The sequence below is a fragment of the Perca flavescens genome, chromosome 12 (assembly GCF_004354835.1).
Source record: "Perca flavescens isolate YP-PL-M2 chromosome 12, PFLA_1.0, whole genome shotgun sequence".
NCBI lineage: Eukaryota > Metazoa > Chordata > Actinopteri > Perciformes > Percidae > Perca > Perca flavescens.
In genome coordinates this window covers 33,208,945-33,232,046 of record NC_041342.1, presented here as the reverse complement: position 1 = coordinate 33,232,046, position 23,102 = coordinate 33,208,945, and the positions used below count along the sequence as shown (strand labels likewise).

The window sequence follows — 23,102 nt, the reverse complement described above, 5'->3', positions numbered from 1 at the left end:
TTTCTAGACCAAATCAGCAGATTCATTAACAAAGAAAGTAATCAGCTGCACAGCTTCCAGGAAGGCTGCTCTCTGTATCCTCTCTCATAGCTCCTTGATGATCCCTCCTCGATGCTCTCTCCTCTGGGCAGGAATAAGAGCTTTGAGACGGCTTCATGAAGGAGAGACAGAACAACTTCTGGTTCCAGCGAGGACCGAGGAGATATCAAATAAGAGACTTGGGATTCACCCTTACAGTAAAGGCTGTGTGTGTGAATCAGTTTGTTGTTGCAGACACTAGGGGGCAGCAGTGTGAAGGAAATGTTCTACTCAGTAACAACAGTAGTTTCATTCAGATACTTTACTGCAGTAAAAGTACTGATACCACACAGTACAAATACTCTGTTACAGTAAAAGTCCTGCATTGAAAATGTTCCTTCAGTGAAAGTCTGTAAGTATCATCAGGGAAATGTAGTTTTGAAAGTTAAAATGTCCCCTGTGACTGTTTTAATATCATAAATTAGATTATTAATACTCAGCATTAATGTAAAAGCAGGATTTTACTGTTGGAGTTGGTTGATCTGGAGCTCATTCTGAACTTTGAACTGATGATTATTTTCATTCTGGATTCATCTGCTCATTATTTTCTTCATTAATTAATGGATTGGTTTGTATAAATAGTGAGAAAAGTTCATCACAATTTACGCAGAGCCCAAAGTGACTCCTTCACAATGTTTGTTCTGTCAAACCAACAGTCCAAACCTCACAATTATTACTGATACATTAACAGTATTAAACATGAAATTTCAAAAACTCGTAAAACAAAACCTAATTGTCCTAATGTAGGTAATCATCTGGGGAGTTTTCATGGTGATATCTATTAGTTAAAATATTAACCCTGTGTGGCCGGGTTTGCTCCTCGGAGCAGCAGCCGCAGGTTCGGCTCTGACCTTTGCTGCATGTCATTCCCCCTCTCTCTCCTCTTTCATGTCTTCATCTGTCCTGTGGAAGTAAAGGCCTAAAAGTGCCCAAAAAATAATCTAAAAAAATTAATATTAGCTCTGTAATCAAAATGTCAACATTTTATAATCTTATCTTTAAAGGTTTTGTTCTAATACTCTGAGCCAGAAATCTCCTCTTCTGTAGCACTTACATAAACCAAACTTTACACTTTCATTTCTATCTATATCCTTAAGTTTTTTTTTTACACAGGGCTTTGTTTAGATATCATCCAGAGTCTGACATGTACAACATTGTATGTACAGTATGCAAATAAACATATATTTAATAAGAATATTCCTTATATGCAGTGCAGACATTAACCACTGAGACATCAGATCTGGTGCTGGAAAGGAGGGTTCGGCCGATAGTCGAACCTCGGGTTGAGGAGGAACAATGCGGATTCCGTCCTGGTCGTGGAACAACGGACCAGATCTTCACTCTCGCAAGGATCCTGGAGGGAGCCTGGGAGTATGCCCAACCGGTCTACATGTGTTTTGTGGATCTGGAAAAGGCGTATGACCGGGTCCCCCGGGAGATACTGTGGGAGGTGCTGCGGGAGTATGGGGTGAGGGGGTCTCTACTCAGGGCCATCCAATCTCTGTATGACCAAAGTGAGAGCTGTGTCCGGGTTCTCGGCAGTAAGTCGGACTCGTTTCAGGTGAGGGTTGGCCTCCGCCAGGGCTGCGCTTTTTCACCAATCCTGTTTGTAGTATTTATGGACAGGATATCGAGGCGTAGTCGGGGTGGGGAGGGGTTGCAGTTCGGTGGGCTGGGGATCTCATCGCTGCTCTTTGCAGATGATGTGGTCCTGATGGCATCATCGGCCTGTGACCTTCAGCACTCACTGGATCGGTTCGCAGCCGAGTGAGAAGCGGTTGGGATGAGGATCAGCACCTCTAAATCTGAGGCCATGGTTCTCAGCAGGAAACCGATGGAGTGCCTACTCCAGGTAGGGAATGAGTCCTTACCCCAAGTGAAGGAGTTCAAGTACCTTGGGGTTTTGTTCACGAGTGAGGGGACGACAGAGCGGGAGATTGGTCGGAGAATCGGCGCGGCGGGTGCGGTATTACATTCAATCTACCGCACCGTTGTGACGAAAAGAGAGCTTAGCCAGAAGGCAAAGCTCTCGATCTACCGGTCAGTTTTCGTTCCTACCCTCACCTATGGTCATGAAGGCTGGGTCATGACCGAAAGAACGAGATCCAGGGTACAAGCGGCTGAAATGGGTTTCCTCAGGAGGGTGGCTGGCGTCTCCCTTAGAGATAGGGTGAGAAGCTCAGTCATCCGTGAGGAGCTCGGAGTAGAGCCGCTGCTCCTTTGCGTCGAAAGGAGCCAGTTGAGGTGGTTCAGGCATCTGGTAAGGATGCCCCTGGGCGCCTCCCTAGGGAGGTGTTCCAGGCGGGAAGACCCAGGACTAGGGGAGGGAGGTCCAGCTGGGAGGAGGCCTCGGGGAAGACCCAGGACTAGGTGGAGGGATTATATCTCCAACCTGGCCTGGGAACGCCTCGGGATCCCCCAGTCGGAGCTGGTTAATGTGGCTCGGGAAAGGGAAGTTTGGGGTCCCCTGCTGGAGCTGCTCCCCCCGCGACCCGACACCGGATAAGTGGACGAAGATGGATGGATGGACATCAGATCTGAAAACACTCAATATGGTGTTTTGGAGTTGTTTGTCATGTTTGTATGAGGACTCTCATCAAATCCAAGTGTAAACTGTAAAGTTGACCTTTGATGGCTAAAATCCCCATAAATAAAGTCCATGGAGGTGACCTCCAGGTGGGTCATCATTGTTGCTCTCTGGGCTCAGTTAAACTGTGTGTGGGTAGAGGGCTCAGTGGAAAAAAAGGCTTCCAGACCACAAGAGAAAAGACACACAGCTGCAGAGAGGAAGAGGAGTTCCTGAGTGTTTACAGCAGCAGCAGATATGAGTCTGTTCTCAGTGGTTATTAGAAATCATAAAAAACTGTTGACAGAGAATCACCACTTCCTTTCCTGCAGCAGACGGGCTGTGTGGGTTTCTGCTCTGCAGCCTTTCTCACATTAACAACACAATGACAGTTACAACCATCCACTCTGGTTAAAGGATCATTCCAGGAACTGGAGTTTGATTTCAGCGCTCAGTACTCAGAAAAATGTCTCATATATAATAACTTATATTCAAAAATATTTAGTGAATAAAAAACAAACAAACAGCCATGTGCTGCAGGCCTATAGACAAACTGAATGTTTAAAAAATATATTTCTGCTTATTTTTAAGAATAAAGCAAATTGATTTTTCTTTTTCAGCAAAAATGAAAAGGACGTATGTATTTGCCAGTGTTTTGTCATGTTTTCGACTTAAATCATGAATCATTATTAATTTACTACTAAAGGCAAATTCACAAAACAGCTGAAATTATGTATAAGAATGTGTAGTAATGTATCATTATTGTTTATTATAATACTTTATGATTCTACGGTATTTAACTCAACTGCAGTATTTACAAAAATAAGCGGAACATCTGTTATCATTGATCAGAGCTCCAAAACAAAAACCACAAAGACAAAGAAGTCATCTTGTTGTTTCACCCCCTCAAACAAACATCTGCATCTCATCTTCAAGCCCAACTAGAGAGTCCATGTTATCATGTTAACATGATACAACAAATGGGGGTCCCGGTAGCTCTCCTTGTAAAGTGCAGCACCATGTATCAAGAGTCCTGGGTTCCATTCCTTTTACTGCATGTCATCCCCTCTCTACGCTGCCTTTCCTGTTTCTCTCTATCGATGTCCAATGAAGCAGAAAATACTTCAACAACACAATACCACATAGGCCTACAGGGTTGTTGGACTGGCAAGGGGGGGAGGAAGGGACTAAGTACCCAGGGCCCTCATGTAACAAGGGGCCCGAAATAATATTATTAAAAAAAGATGCTAGAATGAATAGCTGTGGATGCGGGAGGGGCCCATAGAAAATGCCTTTCTACAGGGCCCAGAATTTTGTGCTACGCCCCTGACCACATATTGGGAATGTGTGGGAAAGGATAATATTGACTACTTATTTATATATAACAGCTGTGTGTATATATGTTTCATCTTTGTTCAGCTGTTTGCTTATATTCATATCTTCCAAATCACTTGCAGGTGTCAACATACACGGCCAATGACGTTGTTTCTGTTTCTGATCATTTAAATCCAATTCATAAAAATGAGGGTTCTCATAAAAAATAGAAACTTTATATTTTTCAGTTTATTGAGAACGTAACAATACAAGAATTTGATGGAGCTTTGCATAATGAAATAAAAAGAAACAAGAAGTAACCAAAATATTTTACACTATAAAATATCTACCAGACAGCTGATGATTCACATTAATTTTCTATCAATATACAAGACACAATTTAAAGTAGAAATAATCAGTATCAAATAGTATTAAAATAACACTACATAGAATTCACACTTAGTAACTTCAAAAATATATTTATGTATGAGTATGTTTAGGTTGACAACTACAACACGTCCTAATTGATATTTGTCAATACTGATCAAAGTGATTAATTAGATGAATTTATAGATAGAAAAGGCTTGCAGAAAACAGTCAGCATGTGTTCAGCTGGTGGATGGTCCCTTGTTTCTGAGGATCATCAGCAGAGAGAGTCCACAGCAGTACACCAGACTCTTCACTATCAGCTGGGTGTACAGCAGACAGAACAACTTCACTTGGTACTGAGACGGGACAGAAGCTGATGGTGGAAGAGTAGAAACCTCTGAAACAGAAAAGAAGTGAAACGTTTGGGGTTGCAGTCAGAAATGTCACTCCTCTGCTCTCTTTGACAGAGTCTCTACATGAAGCTAAATCACTGCTGAACACAGTCACCAAGCCTTCATTACCTGGTTCTGTTTGGGCCTCCACTGTTTGGGCCTCCACTGTTTGGGCCTCCACTGTACTGAGGTGCTGAGACGGGACAGAAGTGGCTGGTGGAAGTGATGGTGGAGATGTTGGAAGAGTAGAAACCTCTGAAACAGAAAAGCAGTGAGTAGTTTTGAGTTGAAATGATAGATAATAGAAAACTGCTTCAAGGCACAGAGTATTTTCTTTTTAAGTGCTCTATCCGCCCCCATGTGTCATGAAAAATGCCGCCCGGACAGTCATTGCCTTTCTCGCTCGTGCCAAAAAACACTACTGTTGCTATGATTAGTGTACAAAAAGCAATAGTTTGCAAGGCAGCGGTAGAGATGGAGGAAGGAAGGAAAGTGAGAGGCTGTGTTTCATGGTCCAACAAGGGTGAAACCGGACTAAAAACTTTGAAAATATCCTATTTTGCACAGCTGCAAATGTGTAACCGTAATATTACTGGAATATTCTCTTTCATTATTATTCATTATTTATCATGTAAACATCTTAGTCTTTTTTGGAATAAGAGATTATACCGGAATATTAAGTGCACTTAAGTAGTCAGTGCTGAACACATTCACCAAGCCTTCATTACCTTGTTCTGTTTCGGCCTCCACTGTGCCCCCCTCGTGCCGGACGTAGCAGCTGTATTTATATTTGCTGTTCTCTTTCTGATGGATCAGCAAGATGGAGGCGATGCATCCCGACTTTCTGATCTCCAGCTGCTGTCCCTCATCACGGGGCAGCTCCTCCAGAGGACCATTCTCCTTTCGTCTTTTCCAGGAGAACTGGACCAGAGGAGGAAACATGGCTGAGGCCAGACACAGCAGGGAGCTCTTCCCCTCCAGGTGGGCTCTGGATGCTGCTGGGTACACGCTCACCACGGGCTTCACTACCGGCTCATCTGAAGTTTGACAGCAGCAACAAGCAGCACAGACACACATTCACACAGTCACCAGCAGCTTACAGCACTGCATTCAGTCTGATCCTGGAAACTACATGGACTCTGATCACTAAACTACTCATCAATACAGCACAAAGTTCACTACATATACTGGATTCAGCTTCATATCAAACACACACTGATCATCTCATGTCAGCACGGCTTATATGGGGACTAAAGACAATTATGGATTAATGTACAAAGTCTATTCACTGTAATTAGTTTTACTAACATAATATAGTGATGACATTGTCCTTCATATAATGTACAGTTTCTTTCTATATTATAATAAATAACATTAACTTTCACATTCAATACTTGAGCAATTTTGAATTATTACAATCTATATAACATATTTTAATATATATTGAAACTACACAATTCATAAAAAATGTCAGAATTTTTACCAACAATGTTCACGTTTATACACAACTACAATAAAATGTTCAACAATAAGTGTTGCCCCATGGCCCGGGGCAAGTAAAACAAAAAAGGAAAGATAACAAAAAAGATATAAATAATTTATATTTTAAATGTATGCGGTCAATAACAGACAGAAATCACTGTCTCTCCGGTAAGTTAAATTATTGTAATTAGATTTGATGTTTTTTTTTTTTAAATAACAGCCTCCACTTTCAGTATGAACTTTAACTCATCTATGACTCTGTTCATGATGTGTTTCTACATTTTATATAAAGATCAAATATAACAATTTATTTGAGTCTTTGTCCATATTTGATAACCATTAATGAAAAACAATTTGTATAGGAGCCAATAAAGATTGACTTTGAACGAGTAGAAATTTTTTTTCCGTCAAAAATATCTTAACATTAAACCATAAATGATTTTTCTTCAACAGATTCTCACTCCCATCTCATAAAATACAGACGCTTGGTCAGGAGCCTTTGGTGTTGTTATTGATGATAAAAGTCTCCTTTAGTGTCAGATCTAAACACCCTTTATCTAAACGTGCTGGGTCGGGACTATGCGGCCCATTTTTGACTCAGTTAGGTTTAGGAAAAGATGGGGGGGGGGCTTACGTTTCCATGACACGCGGGACAAGAACGGGACGGTTGGGTTTAGGAAACGGGACACGCGGGACACGATCCCCGGTCTCCTGGGTGAAAGTCCTGTGTTGTTTGACCCATCCACCCCCCCAACCAACCTCCCTATGATGATGTTTGGGCTTTCATACTACTCTCTACCGTAGTCTCTCTTAATGCTAAGTCCTATTCAAGCTCCATGTAGCTGCTGCTCTCCCTGGAGCTCTCTACAAACACACTGAAGGTGTTTTTAGGGTCTCTTCAGACGCTGACAGACACTGTCCAAACCTCCTCATTTTACCAGTTCAGAGGGACAACCGGTTGGTTTTATGATATATCACATTTAAATAAAAAATGCAATATAATAAACAGACTATCTTGATCCCTGATTGTAAATTAACATATTATAATTATAAAGTGTTCCTTCACACAAAGGAACAGTGTTGTAGAGTTAACTTACATATTAAATTAAATTATATTTTTTTCTTTTCATAAAATACAATTATCATTTTAATTACTACAATAGGCTGCATATAACATATATATTTACCACTTTATATTTTACTCTACTTGCTTAAGAAAAATAATCAATATATCAGTAACTTCATAGTTTTTTCACAACAATTTTACCTTTAATACACAATTTAAATAAAATTTTCAGATTATGTTAATCATCAAATACTATTTATATTAAAAGTACGCTGAGATAAATATAAATATATTTGTATGTTTGAGCTGTTATGTCATTGTGTATCATATATATATAAATACATAAATTATTAGCATGAGTTATATTTATTGTAATATATTCAGTGTCTCTGTGTCTTCACCTATGAATATATCTACCACTAAAAGACAAATGTACCATCATAAAAATACAATAACTTTTTAAAATGATTCATTAATTATCCTAAACAATTTAATTAAAGTTATACTCTTTACAAAATAGTCCTAGTGACATATATTAGATTATGTTTAACATCATATATTATCTTACTGCTGATTAACTGAGAGGATCAAATACTGTATGTTTCTAACATTTCATCAAACTTTTTCTATAAATCAGATTAATCTCCAGCAGAAATAAAGAATAACTGGAGTTGTGCAGTGAGATTTAAACATGTTTTCAGGAACTATGAACCTTTTTATGTAACAATAGCTGCATGGCTGCAAGAATTCTCTTCTAATGATGAAAAAACTAACATGTGAAGCCTGAAGAGACAGAAACTCATTAAAACACATTTTCAACTTGTTCATTTAAATAACTTAAGGAAATTAATGTTTATTCTTACCTGTTACAATCAGTTTAGTTCCAGAGCCAAAGATGTAGATCAATCCGACTCCCACAGTGAAACTGAGTGATACAAAAACCTGTCAGCTGTTGAATGTGTCTGCTGAGGTGAACCAGTCCAAATTATTAACCAGGATCATATTCCAGCTCCATGATGTGTTTCTCTAATGTTCATATTAACGTGACTGTCTCTTCTTTTATGTCTGTATGTATGCTGTACTAGTGTCATATAATATAAAACAAGTAGAGCAGTGTGATCGATGACCTTAGTTTATTTTGTATAATTGTTATTGATTGATTGTTGCATTAAAACTCTGATATTGTTTGCTGTGGTTTTAATTTATTATATTTTGCTGTGGACAATTTATCTTTTCCCTCTTTCACGAACTGCAAAAACTATCACTAATTGACACACCTGTAGAACCCCGTTCACATCAGCGATCTGATTGGCCAGCTGATCAGACCAGTCCCTATAAAAGGAGGCTAGACCTCTTACCAGGAGGGACAATGCTCTGAATGGGCCGTGTCCTGCAGTGGCCTGGCTTGCTGATCTTCTCCTCCCTCGGTGTTGCTGCTGACTGGATCTCCTGTACCCTGGTGGAGCTGAATCCCAGACTCTGCAGTGAAGTGGTCCTTTTCTCCCACACTGTGTGTGTGTGTGTGTTTTAGCATTTGAGCTAAAGGAGTCGTTTTTACTAGTTGTTCATTCCTGTGAAGGTTCCAGATCCAGGGGCCGACGGCAGAGCAGCAGACACGGCAGTATTGTTGATGAGCCCACTTGAAGTAGAGGAAAGGAAAGTTGTCCCTCTAGTCAGCCGAGACTGGTTTAAAGTTGCCGGGCTAGGAGCAGGCTACCCATTGGTTTTACATTTCTCCACTGACAGAAGCAGAGCGGCACCACAGAATTCCTGGTTCTGGATCTCTGGACTGGACTCGGCTATTCAAAGCCCCGCTGAAGCAGATCTTCTGTGCCGTGCCAGGAGAAACCCGGAGCTGACTCCAGGCTGGACTGGACTTGGGTGTTGTTTCACCATGGGACAGAATATTGGACAATCTATGGTTTTATTGTCTCCCTGGGTTTTGAGGAGAATGTGATTTTAATGTCACTTTAAATTTAACTTTTTTAATAATCTTTTTTATATTTTAATTGTATTTTTTTGTGTTGGTGTGGCCGGGAATCTAAATTTGTTTATTTAAAATTAACAGACTTCCAGTCTGTTACAATAGCTGTGGATCGTTGGTTCAGACATTAATGTTCCTCAGAAGATGAATCCTACTGACTTTGATAAGGTTTTATCCAGTAACATCAGCTCACATTTTTATATTTAGTCCATTACTATAAATTCATGTCTGTGTTGCAGTGTAGTTACTGACCACACACCCTTCAGGAAGGCCTCATCACACAACACCACAACCAAGGTATTCACCAAATCAACACCACACTCTAGAGATCTACACACCTGACCATTTGACGAGCCCCCAAATATGTTACGGCCACAGCAAACAAACACAACTTAAATGTGACGTCAACATATCTAATAACACCAAACCTGAGGATTAGTTAAAGTAAATTAAGATTTATTCACAAATTAACTATTACTGATTAAACCAAAACTACAGGAGTCTGGAGGTCTGGCCAAAAAGAACAAAAGAAGAGAAGAAGCTTGAGCCAACCCACCAAGGGCCTTCAGACCCAGAACCCCCCATAAACTAAAAAGTAGTAACTAACAGAAACAAAGCCACAAAAACTAGACTACCAGACCTCCTCCTCAAAGCAAAGAAACCCAAAAGAAGAGAAGAGAAACCAACGGTGATCAGCTGCTTCAGTCTCAGAGACAGATTTCTGTCTCCCAGCCTCTCTTATATCCAGGGGAGGGGCCCCCCTCAATCAGAAATCAGGAACACCTGAGATCAACAGAGGAAAAAGAGAGCAGGGAGGGGAGCACCTAACATCCATTACTATACATTTATAATAGGCTCGTTTGAGATGAAGTCTTGTTCGCCTGTAAAGTAGAAAGCGGTGACAAAGTCCGCTCTCTTTTTGGGACAGTTTTCCAATTGATTCCAGCAGCCTTCAGGCTGAAAAGGAAGTGACACAAACACTGTGGTCCGATTCCGATTTAATAAAATGTTATCAGACCCATATATCAGCTCCTACACAGTCTCCAGTTGATTTTATTAAGACAGAGTAGCTGTCAAAATTCTCTACATGTGATCAGTTTTGCTGATTTTAATCACCAACAGACTGTAGATGATCCATAACCTGACCAACAAATTTATGTCTCTGACTTCTAAACGTAACTATCGGCCTCACAACAGGTGTTCTGTGTGTCTGCAAAGCTTTTAAATCAGACAAATAGCAGTTAAAATCCCTCCGATTAAAAATCAATAAAAAGTTTATATAAAACGTCATCATGTTGAGTCGATTCTGAACCAATCAGCTGTTCGATCAGCTGAGAGGCCGGCTACTGGGGTTCCCAGCATGCCCTGGGTCCGTGTGCGTCCGCCTGGCTCTTGCAGTTGGTGAAAAGCAACAACTACCTGCGTCTCAGAACTGCGGCCGCCTCGGTCTCGTCAGATTATCGTTGCCCACGTGTGCATGACGTCAGAGCGAGTCGGGATCAAGTCGGACAAGAATCTAACCGGCATGCATTGGGCGGCGATCGCCGGTGATCGATTCTGCGCAGATCTGGCTCATCTCAGACGAGCCTAGTGTCTGTGTGTTGCAATGTAGTCTTGTTGTTATCTGAAGTAGAAAGAGTTGTGATCCTCCTACTTTTTATATAGTTGTTGAACTTAAGGTCAGAAATATTAAAGCTGAAATTACGTTATTGGATGAAAAGGTTTGTTACAATTTAATCATTCATTCAAAGTGATTTCAGTGTTTGGATGAATATATATTTATATATATATATATATATATATATATATATATATATATATATATATATATATATATATATATATATATATATATATATATATATCACATTATTATAATTATACTTTCTTCAAATATCTTCAATCCATATCCTGTCACATGTTGTCATTAGACATTTCTGTGTTGATTAACAGTTTATAAGACATCTTAAAATGTGTATAAATATTAGGGTTTATCCTCTGGGGACCATAAACATCATGTCTGGTCTCTGGTTCTGGATCAAAGTTCTGGTTGGATGAAAAGACTAAAGTGAGATTATCTGCTGAAATCAGTTCCAACATGTGATGTTAGAAATGTGTCTGCAAAGCTTTTTTATTGTTGAAGGAGACACAGTTTGTTTGTTTTTGTTTGCATTAAGAGCAGATCAGCATTGTGAGGAGGAACAGACTTTATTCCTGCAGCAGGTCAAATCAGAGGATTTTAATCTTTAAATGTTGAAGCTGGTTTTTGGTTTCATCATTTTGACAATTTTGTCTAAATGATTTTAATCAGGAACTGCTTTTCAGAAAGGAAGTATTCATATTTTTATCACGTGTACATACATTTATTTGTATTAATAATGTAATTATTTGTGTAGTTTTCTGTTTCAGATCTTTTATTATTGTTTCTCTGTGTTGTTAAGAAAAGAAACTTCAGCTCAGTGTTTGTGACCAGTGTTAGACAACTGACTCAGGAAGTGGAATCAGTTACTTATTAGTTATTACTACTTAAATAAGTAATATTACTTGTTTATTAATATTTTACTTAATATCAAACATTGTAAATTAGTTATTATTATTATTGTATTAGTTATATTTATATTACTTTCTAACTGGATTAATAACTGTAATATAATTACTGTTTTGGAAATTGTAATCCCTTACACTACTCATTACTGGGGAAAGTATCCTAATAATATAACAGTAATAGATTACTTAGTAATGTGTTACTGCCCAACACTGTTAGTGACTCTGGCTGAGATGGAGGTGAAATATGTGAACCTGGGCTGTGGTTTACTGATCTCTTCCTGTCACAAACACTGTTTGACATCTGTTCATCTGGAGGTTTTTGTTCAGGCTGCAGGGAGCATTTCTCACTGTGGGGATCATATTTCCAACAGGAGCAGTAGTAGGTGGCTGAATGATCGAGTTTAACTTTCTGGATCTGCAACTTACAGCCGTTCTGTATATTCACAGCTGAGAAATCATCTTTCTGAGGATGATTGTATCTCTCCTTCTCTATGACACCAGTATTCCTCATAATATACAGAATCCTTGTGAATGTTTCTGTGTCTCTCTTCTGGTACCAGAATACTTCATCATCGTCACACTGCTCAGTGCCTCGACAGTTGAAGGAGACGTCTCCACCAACTCTCCTGGTCAATGTTAAATCATCCTGAATCAGCTGTGTTGCCATGGCAGCCAGCGCTGTAGAGAAACAGACAGGTAGATGAAGGTGAGTGTGAGCCAGTGTTTGTTAAAGGTGGAGTTTGTTGGCTCCTGATTGGCTGGAAACACTCACCTGAACACAGACAGCACAGAGCAGCAGCTGGGAGGAAAAGCATTTAGTTGAGTGGTGTTTCCTCTGGTGAACCTGGGGAGAAGTGGAGCTCTGATGCAGCTGAGGCCAAACAAGGACGAGCTGTGAGATCAGACGAGGGCCACGTGGTTTCTAACAGCTCCTCACATCTCCCATCAGCCCCTGCAGCACACAGATAAGGCTGCTCTCTGACAACAGGCCTTTTTCACTGCAGACATTTTGACTTCATTTGTCATAGAAGGAAAAGCACAAGTGTAAGATGAACGATGGCTCTGTTCTGTTCAAGTGTTCCTGTAAACCTTGATGGTGAGACAGCCAACAGGAACAATACAGGACCCTGAAACTGAAGCAGCTAAATGGAATTCAGCCATTTATTATTCTACACTTGTAACATGTCAAAATGTCTTGTATATAATAATAACAATAATAAGAAGGATTGGACAAAGACAAAAAAATGCAATCAAAAAGGTTAAAGCAATCAAATCAATTATTAAAATAAAGAGCAATACAAAATGAATAAATAAATCTGTGTACATAAACAATGTTCTCAATGGTTGCGGTCATGTGTAGAGACCTGGTGATACTTCAAGCAAAGTTTCATGTTGTGTCGAGCCTTCTTAGTGTTATGAAAATAGCAATATTTATGCAATCATAGTAGTGCCCCTAGCACTCCCATTCAAAGGCCATTTGGCGAAAAATGAAGAAATGGTCAATCTTAAAACTCGCACTTCCGTCCTAATTATGCTTTTAAATGAATGTTTGACTTGGGTACAAAAAAGACCTTAGGTTGCATTTTGGCGAGAGTTACTCTTTAAAACACAAAGTTTATAGACTAACTTTAATGTAATGTTCTCTCCATTTCATATATTTATTCCGTCCTAATTATGCTTTTTCTTTCACAAAAAAGACCCAAGGTTGCATTTTGGTGAGAGTTACGCTTTAAGAAGGGATTTAAAAGAGTTTACTGATTCTGGGAGCTTTGTCTCCTTAGGCAGTCAAAATGTCTTGTATATAATAATAACAATAATAATAACGAAGACAAACAATGTGAAAAAAAAGTATAAAGCAACAAATCAATTATTAAAATGAAAAGCAATAAAAAATAAATATGTAAAATGGAGAGAACATCAGATTAAAGTTAGTCTATAAACGTGTTTTAAGAAGGGATTTAAAAGAGTTTACTGATTCTGGGAGCTTTGTCTCTTTAGGCAGGTTGTTCCAAAGGCGAGGAGTCCTGAAGGTCAAAGGTCACCTTTAGATTCAAGCCTCGATTTTGGAGCAACCACAAGGGTGACCTGAGGATCTCAGGCTGCAAACTGTCTCTCATGGGGTCAACATCTCCGCTGTATAGCTCGGAGCCAGACCCAGACGAGCTTTAAAAGTGATCAGTTAAATCTTAAAATCAATTCTAAATCAAACAGGAAGCAAACAGACAGAAGCCAGATTGTAGTGATGTGTTGTCTGTTATAAGCAGTGAGATGCTTTTATGTGTAATAAAAATGTCTTTCTTTAGTCTGACCTGAATTATTAGTATATTCTTGGTATAATAAAATATTTAAAAGAGTTTAAAGCTGGTTTACAATTTGAATATTTTAACTGAAGTTGTTTTTAACTTCCCTTTGTTACATCACAGCTTTTACACATTTAATAAAACATATTATAAAGTACCATCACCCCCAACAAACAGCAGCTTCTTCACTTATTTAATGCTATTAGAAAATATTTTCTCCTTTAAACTCCTTTAAATAGAATAACAAGTCAAACCAAAGCAGACAAATGTCAGTCTGTTCCTTTAAGAAGCTTAAGGAACAGTTATGACATATTTAATATTATTTTAAGGGATGTCTGCTATTTAAATGCTATAACTCTGAACAGTTTGATCATTGTCACCATGAAGAACTGTTGGAAGAATGACATCATATTGCAGATGTATCAGCAGACAAACATGTCTGACATCACATCTTTATGCTCTTAGATCTCTGTCACAACAATAAATAAGCTCTTCCAACATGGCCGTGGGACACATTTCAAACTAAACTTGATCTCACCGTGGGTTTCTGTGTTTGCTGTCGGTGCTGACAGTAACCACCAAAGAGAAAGAGTGTCACCCTGTGGTTAGTCAGAGAAGTACAATGGTATCCAGGTGATGCTGAAGAGGATGGTCGCCATGACGACATGATGATGCTCTTACCTCTTGTTTTACTGGCAAAGAAAAAACAGTGAGATCTCGTGGATAAAGAAACACACAACAGTCAATGACAAGTATAACTGGTATAATTGTTGTTCTTTTAGTTAAATTAAAATACTATTTCTACTGCAGCTGATACAATATAGTTAATTGTACTCTCAGAAATATTACCAGTACTTCTACTAGCTCTGATAGAAACCTGAAGTTTTCAGAGACTGAACCTTTTGTCTGTTCCTCAGTCTGGGGGAAGACCAGAGACTGGAATGATTAATGAAGGTTTTATTGTGACGTTAGGACAGGTTGAAACAGTGTGTTGTTGTAGACACTAGAGGGCAGCAGTGTGAAGGTTTTATTCTTCACAGCAGCAGCACAGAATGGACCTTTTTCACAGCAGACATGTTGACTTGTCGTAATAGGAAAAGCACAGCTGAAATTGATAACCTTAACGATGGCTCAGTTCCATCAAGTGTCCCAGTAAGATATTTCAGTGAGTCAGCATGAACAATACCAGGACCTCTCCTAAGTGGAATGCAGCCATCATTAATGGTTTTGAATACACCTGTGCTTTTCCTCCTATGACATGTCAACATGTCTGCCATGAAAAAGGTATATTGACACAATAACTGAAATACAGTAAATAATGTAGTATGAGGTGATAACTACAGGTTCAAAGTGAGGGCTTCAGAGTAAAAAAACTTATGTATAATGTAATAATTCTTCTACAAAAAGTGTCAAACATTATTCAACCATGACGGTAAATTCCCCGTAACCTAAACAAAGAGCTCATTTGACCCCAAACAAGATCTTTCCCTGAAACTAACCAAGTCTTGTTGGTGCCCAACCAAACCTGATCCATAGTGGTCTCACATCATAAAACAGACTCATTCTTCACAGACAATGATGTTTAATCAGATCATAAAACACTTCTATGTGTCGTTGGAAGGTCAGTTACAAAATACATATTCTGTCATTTCATTTGGAGGATTGTTGGCCCCCACCTCTGTCTGAATACCACCAGTTTCAGATACAGCAAGTGTTTTTACAGGCAGAAGCGCAGATGTGGTGGTTTATCAGTGTCTCATGTTGTGGCTGACCTCAACATGGAGGAAGTTAAAAGTTAAAGTCAGAGTTAGAAACCACGTGGCCCTCGTCTGATCTCACAGCTCGTCCTTGTTTGGCCTCAGCTGCATCAGAGCTCCACTTCTCCCCAGGTTCACCAGAGGAAACACCACTCAACTAAATGCTTTTCCTCCCAGCTGCTGCTCTGTGCTGTCTGTGTTCAGGTGAGTGTTTCCAGCCAATCAGGAGCCAACAAACTCCACCTTTAACAAACACTGGCTCACACTCACCTTCATCTACCTGTCTGTTTCTCTACAGCGCTGGCTGCCATGGCAACACAGCTGATTCAGGATGATTTAACATTGACCAGGAGAGTTGGTGGATACGTCTCCTTCAACTGTCGAGGCACTGAGCAGTGTTACAATGATTATGTATTCTGGTACCAGAAGAGAGACACAGAAACATTCACAAGGATTCTGTATATTAGGAGGGATAACGGTGTCATAGAGAAGGAGAGATACAATCATCCTCAGAAAGATGATTTCTCAGCTGTGAATATACAGAACGGCTGTGAGTTGCAGATCCAGAAGGTTAAACCCGATCATTCAGCCACCTACTACTGCTCCTGTTATAAATCTGATCCCCACAGTGAGAAATGCTCCCTGCAGCCTGAACAAAAACCTCCAGATGAACAGATGTCAAACAGTGTTTGTGACAGGAAGAGATCAGTAAACCACAGCCCAGGTTCACATATTTCACCTCCATCTCAGCCAGAGTCACTAACAGTGTTGGGCAGTAACACATTACTAAGTAATCTATTACTGTTATATTATTAGGATACTTTCCCCAGTAATGAGTAGTGTAAGGGATTACAATTTCCAAAACAGTAATTATATTAGTTATTAATCCAGGAAGAAAGTAATATATTAATATAACAAGTAGAATTACAAATTAGTTTTGATACTAATTAATATGTAAGGTAATATTATTTTTTAAGTATTAATAACTAACAAGTAACTTATTCCACTTCCTGAGTAAGTTGTCTAACACTGGTCACAAACACACTGAACTGAGCTGAAGTTTCTTTTCTGAACAACACAGAGAAACAATAATAAAAGATCTGAAACAGAAAACTATACAAATAATTAAATTAAGTAGAAAATGCGTGTGAATGCTGAATAGCTAAATTGCTAAAGCTAAACTGGATTAATGTCTTAAATCCATAAGAAGAAAGTGAAGTAGTGAGGATAGTTGGAAAAGTATGAATGGTTTTAATTAACATCATTAAAAAGTTGAATAACAGCACTAATGTATAAAGACGTGGAATATTTAAAGGTAAACTAAACTGAATTGTTGGCTTTAAAAGTTCAACGATGCCAAACGATGTAGAACATTGTGAGGTCTGAATTTATTTTATAACTGAAATTATGAATTAGTATGGAAGAAAAAAACATGAACTGCATTACCTTAATAAGCAAACAGCTGAAATACATAGATAGATAGATAGATAGATAGATAGATAGATAGATAGATAGATAGATAGATAGATAGATAGATAGATAGATAGATAGATAGATAGATGGATAGAAAAGCTGGAAGCTAATCTACAATACAGTCAAAAGTGGAAGTTCAAATAAATTGACTAAAAAGGCTGAAAGTATAAATGCTTTGTATTATTATCAGATATATCCATGTTGCATAGAACAAACAAGCATGACCCTAAAGGGCTGAGACGTGAATATATTACCTGAAAATAAGTGGGCTATATGCATGGATGAAATCACAAATTAACCTGTGTGTGTGTGTGTGTGTGTGTGTGTGTGTGTGTGTGTGTGTGTGTGTGTGTGTGTGTGTGTGTGTGTGTGTGTGTGTGTGTGTGTGTGTGTGACAAAAGTGTCTGACAACATTATTGATCTCAGGATTTGACTTTTTGTCCAAAGACAGCGGTGTAGAGAGAGGAACGCCACTCGAGAAAAACGTGTTCAGGATGTCTGTTGTTTCGGAGTAGGCTACAGAAATCATAGGCTCCTGTTATCTAAAGGTTTGTCAGTGCCATGGCTCAATATTCAAAAGATTTCCACAATGTGGATGAGGTTGTTATAATTGGATGGCCGCCTGTATTAATTTGAACCAGAGTAGGCTCTCTATGGATGAAGAACATGCTACGGATGAAGAGCAGACGAGGGGAGAGAGAGGGGCTGCAGCTGCTCAGTGTTTCGTGCGATCATTAGGCTGTAATACATCTATGGTTTTGTGTTATGTAAAATATTTTCAATAAAACAATGGTTCGTATTTGCTCTTGTCTCACAGCCCTGTTGATAAGAGGAGGGAAATCCTCTGACGGGGTAACACAGCGTTGTGTCCGAGGTATATCGCTGGACACATCCAGACCACAGATATCTGGCAGCAACAGGTCCCACTCCTGAAAACATATTCTTTGGGCATACAGGGGCACAGCACCCACGGGTGCCCTCCAGCCGCTGCTTCACCCTTCTCCTCTCTCTCTCTCTTTGTCCGTAACGTTGTTCTCTGGCTCAAGTGAATACAGGCGGCCATCCAATTATAACGATCTCATCTAAATTGTCGAAACCATTTAAATATTGAGCCATGGCACTGACAAACCTTTAGATAACAGGAGCCTATGATTTCTGTAGCCTACTCTGAAACAACAGACATCTTTTTCAAAAAGTAAAGTCCTGAGCTCGATTATATTGTCAGATACTTTCATTAACAATCTGAGTCTGTCATTAGCAAAAAAAAATCACTTTTAGTGCATAAAAAGGAAGACAGCACAATTGCCCCATTAGGTTACATTGAAGCTTGGTTCACGCCGGCCCGTCATTGCGATCTCGATCAATACTGGACCAAATTCAAAGCTGTTTGGTCACATCAGTCTATTAGCAATGCATGGGGAAATGGGGTCCAGATGGGAGAAAAAAGGTAGTTACGTTTAAATATGTAAGAAGAATTCCAATATATATTAAGCAATTTCAGAAGTTAAAATGGGAGTTTTAGAGCAAGGACTTAAATGAGCTTGAGTGTACTCAAAAGAAGTCAAGGTTTCCTTAAAGTGTCTTTGTTGGAATAAGGATAAAACATCAGATGAGGTCTAAAGCCTGAGGAGTTGATCTATAATAACTTTTATTTAGGGTTTGCCCTTTGTGTGTGTGTGTGTGTGATGTTCTGTTAATGTTCATATTACTGTCTGTAGTTGTAATTCTACTGTCTGGCAACAATGCTGCGTCATGCTTACTAATCAGTGGCCATGATTGTAAAGACAGCAGAGATCCCTTTATAAATACTCTTCGTTTGTGTTTTGGATGAGGATGAATAACATTATGGTCAATGAGAGAATTACTGACCGTCTTGTTGCTCTGAGGCAGATAATTCCCAAACTATAAATCCTATAGCTTACGTGAGCACATCCCATGATAGAAGACAAGAATACCTCAGTTTGAATGTATAAACTGTCTGTGACAAGTAAAAACTGTGGGCGTGAGAGCAAGTTATACAGAAGAGACTAATATTACTTTCTCAAGGCTCCGTACTCTAGCAATGACATCACCCACTGTAAGTCAAGCAATACATATACGGGGTAATACACAGGTAACGCTAACGGAGGTGTAACGTTACAAGCACCGGAGTAAAGTGCTAACCGGGTTTGGATTGCTGCTGGCTGGCTGCTAGCTGGCTGGGGGCTGACTGTGTCTGTTGTCAGCTCTCATCCCGACTGAAGCCTTGCAGCGCCGGGAGAGTGAAGCAGACAGACAGGGGTGTGCTAGCTGGATAAATTGCCATTAGATTAGTCGTCTATCTATACAGTTAACGTTACTGATGAATTTGTGGGTCAAAACAATCATACTAAAAATAAGTGAGTGTGTTGAACGATTCTTGTGTTACCCACCAAGAATTAGCTAACGTTATAGACCAAGCATTAGCATTAGCTACTTGTCAACAGCACCTTTACTGTAGGCACCGAAGCACTTTTCCTCTTGGGTCCCCCTACAGGTTGGAAGAGGTATTGTCCATTACCGTTACCATTACCATTATTCTTATGTCTCATTCGAACGAGTTAATGAACCACTGAAACCATTTTTGGAAACATTATTTTAAGGTAGAAAAGAATCTTTGGTGTTGGATTAATCGATATTGAAATCAATCAATATCAATAAATAAGGTCTCTGTTGTATTACTCTGTTGGAAAGTGGCATGTAATCAATGACCAAACGAGGCCATGTGGCAGACAAAAAGTTGTATTATGTTTATAACTCTTCTCAACACAACAGTCATGTTAATATGAACATTAGAGAAACACATCATGGAGCTGGAATATGATACTGGTTAATAATTTGGACTGGTTCACCTCAGCAGACACATTCAACAGCTGACAGGTTTTTGTATCACTCAGTTTCACTGTGGGAGTCAGATGGAGTTACTTGATCTTTGGCTCTGGAACTGCAGTGATTGTAACAGGTAAGAATAAACATTAATTTTCCTTCAGTTGTTTTATTGATCAAGTTGAAAATGTGTTTTAATGAGTTTCTGTCTCTTCAGGCTTCACATGTTAGTTTTTTCATCATTAGAAGAGAATTCTTGCAGCCATGCAGCTATTGTTACATAAAAATGTTCATAGTTCCTGAAAACATGTTTAAATCTCACTGCACAACTCCAGTTATTCTTTATTTCTGCTGGAGATTAAACTGATTCATACAAAAAGTTTGATGAAAGAAATGTTACCGTATTTAATGCTCTCAGCTAATCAGCAATAAGATAATATATGATGTTAAACATAATCTGATATGTGCCAGTAAATGTATTTTGTAAAGAGTACAACTTTAGTTATATTGTTTAGGATAATTAATAAATCATTTTTAAAGGCAATTGTATTGTAGATTATGGGACATTTGTCTTTTAGAGGAAGATATATTCATCCATGAATCCACTGCACAAACATATTTTTATGTATCTCAGCGTAGTTTTAATATAAATAGTATTTGATGATAATCTGAACATTTTATTATTAAGGTGAAACTGTTGTGAAAAAAACTGAAATTACTGATATATTGATTTATCATAAAAATCATTCACAGTTTAATGGTAAGATTTATTTAACGTTAAAATGATTTTGAAAATCTTTATTGGCTTCTAAACAAATAGTTTTTCATTAGTGGTTATCAAATAAGGACTAAGACTCAAATAAATTGTTATTTTTGATCTGTATAGAAAATGTATAAACACATCATGAACAGAGTCATAGATGAGTTAAAGTTCATACTGAAAGTGGAGGCTGTTATAATTACAATTACTTAACTTACCGGAGAGACATTGATTTCTATCTGTTTTTGACTGCATACATTTAAAAAATAAATTATTAAAAACTTTTTTGTTGTTATATTTACTTGCCCGACGTGGCAGTTTATTTGCCCTGGGCCTTCAATATATATTAAAATATGTTATATTGATTATAATATTTCAAAATTGCAAAAGTATTAAATGTGAAAGTAATTGTTACGTATTGTAATATAGAAAGAAATTGTCCATTCTATGAAGGAAAATGTCATCACTTTATTATGTTAGTAATAATAATTCCAGTGAATAGACTTTGTACATTAATCCATAATTGTCTTTAGTCCCCATATAAGCCGTGCTGACATGAGATGATCAGTGTGTGTTTGATATGAAGGTGAATCCAGTATATGTAGTGAACTTTGTGCTGTATTGATGAGTAGTTTAGTGATCAGAGTCCATGTAGTTTCCAGGATCAGACTGAATGCAGTGCTGTAAGCTGCTGGTGACTGTGTGAATGTGTGTCTGTGCTGCTTGTTGCTGCTGTCAAACTTCAGATGAGCCGGTAGTGAAGCCCGTGGTGAGCGTGTACCCAGCAGCATCCAGAGCCCACCTGGAGGGGAAGAGCTGCCCTGCTGTGTCTGGCCTCAGCCATGTTTCCTCCTCTGGTCCAGTTCTCCTGGAAAAGACGAAAGGAGAATGGTCCTCTGGAGGAGCTGCCCCGTGATGAGGGACAGCAGCTGGAGATCAGAAAGTCGGGATGCATCGCCTCCATCTTGCTGATCCATCAGAAAGAGAACAGCAAATATAAATACAGCTGCTACGTCCGGCACGAGGGGGGCACAGTGGAGGCCGAAACAGAACAAGGTAATGAAGGCTCTGTGAATGTGTTCAGCACTGACTACTTAAGTGCACTTAATATTCCGGTATAATCTCTTATTCCAAAAAAGACTAAGATGTTTACATGATAAATAATGAATATTAATGAAAGAGAATATTCCAGTAATATTACGGTTACATGCAGCTGTGCAAAATAGGATATTTTCAAAGTTTTCGTCCGGCGGTGGACTTGTTGGACCGCGCAAACACAGCCTCTCACTTTCCTTCCTTCCTCCATCTCTACAGATGATGAATAAATAAAACGCTGCCTTGCAAACTATTGCTTTTTGTACACTAATCATAGCAACAGTAGTGTTTTTGGGTTTTTGAGCGGGCAATCGTCCGGGCGGCATTTTTTCATGACACATGGGGGGCGGATAGAGCACTTAAAAAGAAAAATACTCTGTGCCGTGAAGCAGTTTTCTATTATCTATCATTTCAACTCAAAACTACTCACTGCTTTTCTGTTTCAGAGGTTTCTACTCTTCCACCATCTCCACCAACACTTCCACCAGCAGCTTCTGTCCCGTCTCAGCACCTCAGTACAGTGGAGGCCCAAACAGAACCAGGTAATGAAGGCTTGGTGACTGTGTTCAGCAGTGATTTAGCTTCATGTAGAGACTCTGTCAAAGAGAGCAGAGGAGTGACATTTCTGACTGCAACCCCAAACGTTTCACTTCTTTTCTGTTTCAGAGGTTTCTACTCTTCCACCATCAGCTTCTGTCCCGTCTCAGTACCAAGTGAAGTTGTTCTGTCTGCTGTACACCCAGCTGATAGTGAAGAGTCTGGTGTACTGCTGTGGACTCTCTCTGCTGATGATCCTCAGAAACAAGGGACCATCCACCAGCTGAACACATGCTGACTGACTGTTTTCTGCAAGCCTTTTCTCGCCATCAAATCTCATAAATTCCTCTAATTCATCACTTTGATCAGTATTGACAAATATAAATGATGATGTGTTGTAGTTGTCATCCTAAACATACTCATATATAAATATATTTTTGATTACTAAGGGTGTATCTGTGTAGTGTTATTTTAATACTATTTGATACTGATTATTTCTCCTTTAAATTGTGTCTTGTATATTGATAGACAATGAATG

General features: G+C 39.0%; 1 protein-coding gene and 1 pseudogene across 1 annotated transcript; one reads left to right on the top strand and one right to left on the bottom strand.

Moving 5' to 3' along the window:
- Window positions 1-4,365: 4,365 nt before the first annotated feature.
- Window positions 4,366-14,805, bottom strand: LOC114564891 (immunoglobulin lambda-1 light chain-like). The gene is made up of 7 exons (XM_028592552.1): window positions 14,637-14,805; window positions 12,571-12,750; window positions 12,161-12,476; window positions 8,131-8,186; window positions 5,448-5,756; window positions 4,849-4,974; window positions 4,366-4,724 (listed from the first exon to the last, which is right to left on the bottom strand). The coding sequence occupies exons 2-7, from the start codon at window positions 12,611-12,613 to the stop codon at window positions 4,567-4,569; spliced, it is 1,008 nt and encodes a 335-aa protein (XP_028448353.1). The 5' UTR covers window positions 12,614-12,750; window positions 14,637-14,805; the 3' UTR covers window positions 4,366-4,566.
- A 941-nt stretch (window positions 14,806-15,746) lies between these two features.
- LOC114564895 (immunoglobulin lambda-1 light chain-like) lies at window positions 15,747-23,012 on the top strand (annotated as a pseudogene).
- Window positions 23,013-23,102: the final 90 nt, after the last annotated feature.